Below are 6864 nucleotides of genomic sequence, written 5' to 3'. Positions count from 1 at the left end.
CCCACCTTTAAGTACAGTGTTTGAGTAAATCTACTTAGTTACTTTAAACCACTGTTGACAGTAATAAAGAAGTGACACCATTAAAAACCGCTTAATCAAAAAAATTCTGTCTTAGATTGCATTTAGTCTCAGTCTGAAATTGAATGCACTCATCACACATGAATTCAATTTTATTGAACTATTTATCTCCACAAAAACCACTAGTATTGCTTTAAAAGTGAAATATATTAAAGTCTATAATGTTAAATTATATTGACATCATAACATGCTTAATATGAGAAGATTTTACAAAATACAGGGTAGATGCCTTAACATAAAATGTAAAATACAATACAGTACGTGCAGCGTCTTTCTTTGTGTAAATAACTAAATATAACATGCTGTTATAAGAAGATAATTGTATATTATACAGTCACATAACAAAAACATATTGGTATTTTCTTTCCACACCCTATGCCCTTAACTTTACCAGGGTGAATAAGAATCTATTATTTCTTATTTCTTGTTTAAAATATGAAAAACAAAATTGATGGGAACATGTATCCAACATGTGTAACAGACCAGCATGTCCTGATAACAATGTAACACTGACACTCTTTACAACATGATTTCCAAGTCAATTTTTCTGTCTCTTCATCCACTACCTTCCATAAAAGTGCTATTACCCCCCCCCCCCCCCCATTCATACAGTTTAAGTACATGTTCATATACAGATAAATTAATTCATTTCAGATGATAGGACAGGAAAAGAGGCTACGTTCATCATGCGCAAATTATAAATCAGAATTATTTGTTAATGGATTACTGACCATAGCCTATATAAACCAATACATGTCGAGGAACACAAATGTGGCATTATTCTTGTATAATGAGATGCGTTATGTGCCTGATGTGCCTGATGTGCAGATGAAGGTATCCTTTTTTATGTATAGTACTATGGGCAGGGCTTTGAGAAATGAATGATCCTCTTCATGCCACCATGTTTGTGCACCTGATTGCATTGTGTATCGCCCCTAAGAGTAATAAACATAAAAAGACGTACAATAAAAGCATGCTGCCATTTACAACTATGGGAAAATCCCACTTCTTGTTCTTGGGCATTCTTCCTCCGGCTCCTCCTCTGAGTAATAGTTCCCTGTTTCTCCTCCAGCGTGCCTCGAGAAGCCTACGGAGCCTAAAGAAGCCGCCCTCAGCACCTCTATCTCCTCTTTCTCGTCCTCATCATCCCCTTCTATCTCCTCTTCATCCTCCAGGCTGGAGCTGTGTGAATCACTCTGAGGCTTGACACTGTGTATATCCATGGCAGCTTTTTCTGTGTCAGTCAGAGGTGACTTTTGTTCCTTGGCTTTGCGGCTTCTCTTCCACTTCATACGCCTGTTCTGGAACCAGATCTTAACCTGGCGAAGGACGAGAAGAATCATGACAGTTAAACTGTGTACAAATAGTACGTTTAGTAGTGGGGGTTCAGGCTGCAACAAAGGATGTTCCTTTTTCACAGATGTATATATTACGGAATGTATGGAGGTTAGGCCCACATCATGTGTTTGTTTGTTTTTTGGAGGGCTGAGATTAAAGTCAGAGTTAAGACTTTAGACTCAGAATTATGAGTTAAATCATATAGAATTCTCATGTGGCCATAATCCTCTTCCATATAAATGTTATAAAACAGGACGTCATGATTAAAGAGAGACAGGGAAGAAGCAAAATAGTTAAGTATAGTTATACAGCACATTTCAGACACAAAGGCAAATCAAAGTACTTAGCAAAAGCATTATAACACAAGAAACAATTAAACTAATTAAATATACTAAACAGATAGAAGATAGTTAAAATTCAGCATTATAAACACAGTTAATGCTGCATAAGGTGCAATACTAAAATGTTGTTACACAAACTCTGGAAAAGCATCTTTATTATCTTGAAGTTATTCCATCTTTGGCGACTTATGGAATATACTCACACATTGAAATTATGTATAGCAGGGGATAAAACAGTTCAATACAAAACCTGCTACAGGCTCTCTTACCTGAGTCTCAGTCAGCATGAGAGAAGTGGACACCTCGAAGCGCTTAGGCCTGGACAGATACTTGTTGAGCTTGAACTGGTTTTCTAATTCTAGCAGCTGCTGGCTGGTGAAAGCCGTCCTGGGCCTCCGACACTTCCCCAACAAACCAGCATGGGCTGCTGCTATGAGGGAAAGAGAAAAATACAGGTTATTCTTTGTGCATGTCCTTGTTTACATTTCAACATTTGTAATCGATTTCTGTAAGAGCACTATACCTCTCTTACAATATTATGGATAGTGGGCCAATAAAAAAGGATAGATGCATATGGGCCCAAGTGAAACAAATACACCCAAAGAAAACTATTGTTTTAAAGATATTTTTTCAAAAGCATTTTTAAATCTTCCAGTTTGGTTTCCACTTCCCTGCTTGCCTTTTTAAGGCCTCCCTACCTGTCTGTCTTCCTATCTGTATATCATGTTTTCTCTATCCGTTAACATTTATTGCCTTGATGTGAGGTCGTGGTGAGAGGATATTGCTTTGGAGGGGTAATAAACCATAACATAGGCCATTACCTTAATGAAAACACCATAAATGTTATCAATTGAATAAGTAGTAGGTCTATTTCAGGTGCTACCTTTACGGTAAATGTTACATGCTATTTTGATGAGATATTGTCCCTAAAAGACAACAACTCAATGTCACGGCCCTTTTAAAGCCAGAACCAACACACAGGTGTGAGGAGGAGGCTCGAAACATATAAATATATTAGCTGACTAGTTGAAAATACCCATTACAAAAAAATGAACCAAACAAATACATCCTTGTAATATGTTTAATAACATAATTCAAAAGGAAACATTTGATTTTAAGGTCTAAGCTGGAAATGCTGCTATTTCCTGGATTGAAAATTATCCTGTTTCTATAAATTAGGTAAAATAACAATAAGGAATATGTAATCAACAAAAATCCAAATAAAATAAGATGTTTTAAAGAGTCTACTACTTAATATTTACAGTTATATAAATATAGTACTCTGTTGTAAAACATATGAAATGACATCATAATTCATTTTATGTGTTCAATTGTTATTCTTTGTATTATTATTCTTTTTGTCTAATCTATGACTTTTGGATATCCAATGCATTTTAATGGGATTGTTAAAAGTCTTATCCACAAATTCTGAAATGGTTAAATATGCATTATAGTTTTTCGACCGTCTTAAATTACAGGAAGTAAAATAGATACAGTTTAAAACTACACGAGATGCACTCACCTCCATAATCTCCGAGTCTGGGTATCATCATCCCGGCCCTGATCCAGGGCTCAAGCGGGTGCGTCGCGGCCATGTGTGCCCCCTTTAGCTGCTCATGGTACGGTTGGACCAGCTGCGTGAAGCCGGGGTACATAAAGGCGGGGTGCTGGCCTCCTAGGGCCGCCAGAGGATACATGGAAGCGGGGTGCATACCGAGGAAACCCCCATGGTGTAGAGCAGTGTATCCTGACTGGGACAGGCTGAAGAGCTGGGACTTTGATAGTACTCCTGGCTGGGCTGGAGAGTAGTTCGTTGGGTTTGGACGTGGGGAGGGCGTCTCCGAACCACGGGTTGACACAGGACTGCCACCGGGGCTTCTGCTGTAGTACAACCCCGGGGACGCACCATCACTGTCCGTCCTCTGCTCCACGTCGTGTGCCAGCAACGCGTCAATGCGAAAGTTTTTAGATTTCTCCATGGTGGTAGTCATTCTGTCCCACGATGAACTTTGAAGCACTTCTTTCTGAGAACACTATGTATTTTCTTAAAGTTTACAAACACTGCTATATTGTCACTCCTCGTCCCCTGAAGAAATATCTCTGACCTACTCCACTTATGGCTTGTGCGTAAAAACCACTTCACTCACTCCAGCAGTGAGCTGGGAAATTACTTGCACCCACGAGCGTTATAAAGTCTGCTGCGTTGTGATTGGCCAGAGCCATGCAGCACAGGACAGGGGAAGGGTATATATATTTTTTTTTTAAGGGTTAATTATAGGCATTGGTGCATACTTGTATCATATGAGTTGATTCCAAGATAAATGCTTTTCAATACAGCAAAGTTGTAAGTCTTTGTTTCCTTCCTTCTCAAGCATTCACAATTCTAATTATTTGCCTGTGAAATAATCCATGTCTAATTATATTATACTTTCTTTCGTTCTTTATGTTATCTTTCTGGCAGTTTGACCTCCAATTATATCCCTGTCTCATGTGTGCTTGAGGTTCAATTTCCGCAACCAATATCTTGCATACACATGTGTTATATGTATTACATTCACAAACATGGAGACACACACATAAAACACTTACAGTCATGCTCCGTTAATTCATTTCATCTCACTTTAGAGATCTGACGAAAACATAATTTTACAACTTAGTCTTCATTATAGTTTATTGCTTGCTAAGATTGACAGAAACCCAACCGTTCTTATCAGTGGTTGCTGCGATGATTATCGGTCATCACCACACCATGAAGCAGAAAGAGGGGCAGTAAACTGACAGAGAGCAAACTCATTTTCTGGACAGGTGACACAAAATCCTGTAACAGTTGTTTGGTGTTTACTCCATCAATATACACATTTTAATATGAAACAAAATGATGTAATATATGTGCAAATAGTAGCTAGAAACTTGATCAAACTGTTTATTGTAAACTGTTGTGAACTGCACATTGCAAAAATGTGATATATTACTGTATAGTTTTGCAGAAGATATATACCTAAGCTGACCTGATCCAGAAAATCCGCTGACCTATTCAGTTCCACGTAAGTGTCCGAACTGCTTCTATCTGCCACAGTTTAACCAGTGGTGATTTCCTGCTGGTTTATACAGGACTGATAAGACACAGTCAGGGGCCTGGGAAAACCAACTGCACTCACCTCAAAGACAAACACACCAACACCTGCTGGACTACCCAACATATAAACTTAAAGGACTATGGATGTGTGTGCAGGCACTTCCGTATACCTGCTTGTCACCATCAAAAAGTATAAATGAGTCTATAATATGATTTATATCTATCGGGATGTTAAGAGCATTCCATGGAATATAACAAAAAGTGTATCTCGAGCCGGTTTCTCAAACTTACCTTTAATTTGGTCAAAATAAATGCTTTTTTTTTGTTGCAATTATGTAATTTGTTATCAAACAGGTCACAGTAATGTGTGAACAGGATAGGACTGCCGTTGTAAAAGCCAGCTGTAAAATAATTACTACTCTGTGATCTGATCTCTATAAGATAAGGGAGGATATAGCTCACCATTTAATGAAGTTTGTACTATACATCTTGATATCCTAGCTCAAATATCACACCATTTGAGATAAGGTCCTGCAAAGATAAAGATTCCGCATGTGACATTTCACACCACTGAGAGATATTTTCTTTGGTAGGCAAATATATTGGAATTGTGATTTATAGTCATTGAATGGCCATTTTAATAGCCCTTAACAAAAGAGTCTTTGTATTCACGTAGCTTTGATCAATTCACAGAAAGATAGTGCAGCCATAACGTGATACTTTGTACAGTCATATACTCCGTCTGAGGATGGAGCGATCAGGTATATGAGGTCAACCTATGTATGTCTTCTCTGATGAAACATTGTTCATAAATGGCATTCCTTCATCTGCAGCATTTATTAAACCAGAGGTCAGAAGTCAGGGCCCTTTTAACTCATTTGTTGAAATAAATCATTTTTATTTTCGCTATTTGCAATCCCAATTTGTTTTGCTAGGTGTCTATGTTGCCATATTATTCATGGTCATCATGAAGTCAATATTTTACATTTATTTAATATTTTCAATTGATATACAATCTAATACATTTAGGTGATATAAATCAAGTCAAACACAGAGGGCACTTTGCTGTTACTCTGCTGAGATGGTTACATTATCATTAGCTGGGTTAAGCTAGGTTGGTATGCTCTATCTTGTTTAAAATTAGCAACTAATTTAGTAATTTGGAATAAAGTGAGTCACTGAGATGTCCTTACATCTCAATTTCAATTTGTATATAACAGATAAAACATAAGGGAAATAAATTAAAGTAAACGTAGCTAGTGGTAAGGCTAGCTGTGGCTCATCAGCTAGCTTTTACATTGACTTTGCTTTGTTTCTTTAGCTGCCTTGCTGGTTTTTATCTGTGGTAGAGAAATGTACTTTACTTGAAAGTATCCAAAAGTTTGAAGTGTTAATCAAATTGACATTTAATTATTGTATTTTTTCATAAAGAGGCAAAACTACAGTCAGGAAAACAAAACCACAGAGACTCAAAATAACTAGGCTAAAGCTCCTCTCCACCCTTAGCTGTAAAAGAACCATTCATGTCGCCTCTATTCATACACAAATGAAAGAGAGGTTAACCCAGTGGGCGATTCTGTCAGACCTCCATAGTTAAGAGGCAAAAGGTTACACCATTCTTGCATGGTGGTGCACAGGAATATGGGAGAGGCTAAATCAAAACTGATTTGATTTCACTTATTTGATCACAAGAGCTTGTTTTTTTATGAATCACATGAATTGCAGTGGAAATTTGCCCAAAAAACAAAGCTGCCTGGTAATTGTATTGGACATTGAACATAAAGTTCATAATGAACTGCTGCCAGACACATACATGGAATCAAATCTAGTTCAAGAGAGATACTTTACCAAGAATGACCTGTGTGTTTATATCAAAGTATTGCAAATTGAGTTACTTAACCTTAATAGTGACTTTAGTGACGCAAGTGACACTAATTTATAGGACCAGTGTGTTAGTGAAATAAGATATAACTATGTATCCCAGGAGAGATTGAAGCTATAAGAAAATCCCCAACGGATAGAGTATAAAAA

General features: G+C 37.4%; 1 protein-coding gene across 2 annotated transcripts; it reads right to left on the bottom strand.

The window, feature by feature from the left end:
- Positions 1-193: 193 nt before the first annotated feature.
- Positions 194-3898, bottom strand: LOC117553368 (motor neuron and pancreas homeobox protein 1-like). 2 transcript variants are annotated; one of them, XM_034227258.1, is made up of 3 exons: positions 3280-3898; positions 2027-2187; positions 194-1397 (listed from the first exon to the last, which is right to left on the bottom strand). In XM_034227258.1, exons 1-3 carry the CDS (start codon positions 3746-3748, stop codon positions 1068-1070), a joined length of 960 nt encoding a protein of 319 aa, XP_034083149.1. In that variant the 5' UTR covers positions 3749-3898; the 3' UTR covers positions 194-1067. The 2 variants fall into 2 exon arrangements, with proteins under 2 accessions (XP_034083149.1, XP_034083150.1); XM_034227259.1 differs by having other exon boundaries at positions 2027-2184.
- Positions 3899-6864: the final 2966 nt, after the last annotated feature.

The sequence above is a fragment of the Gymnodraco acuticeps genome, unplaced genomic scaffold (assembly GCF_902827175.1).
Source record: "Gymnodraco acuticeps unplaced genomic scaffold, fGymAcu1.1, whole genome shotgun sequence".
Classification (NCBI taxonomy): Eukaryota; Metazoa; Chordata; class Actinopteri; order Perciformes; family Bathydraconidae; genus Gymnodraco; species Gymnodraco acuticeps.
The sequence above is the reverse complement of the archived record's forward strand: the minus strand, read 5'-3'. Positions and strand labels throughout refer to the sequence as shown.

Bases quoted from the DNA above. Each gene is read 5' to 3' on its own strand.
- LOC117553368 (XM_034227258.1), bottom strand. From the start codon at position 3,748: ATGACTACCACCATGGAGAAATCTAAAAACTTTCGCATTGACGCGTTG. The intron at 2,188-3,279 runs GTGAGTGCATCT...TTTCCCTCATAG, and splicing joins CAGACTCGGAGATTATGGAG to CAGCAGCCCATGCTGGTTTG. The intron at 1,398-2,026 runs GTAAGAGAGCCT...GTCCTTCGCCAG, and splicing joins TCATGCTGACTGAGACTCAG to GTTAAGATCTGGTTCCAGAA.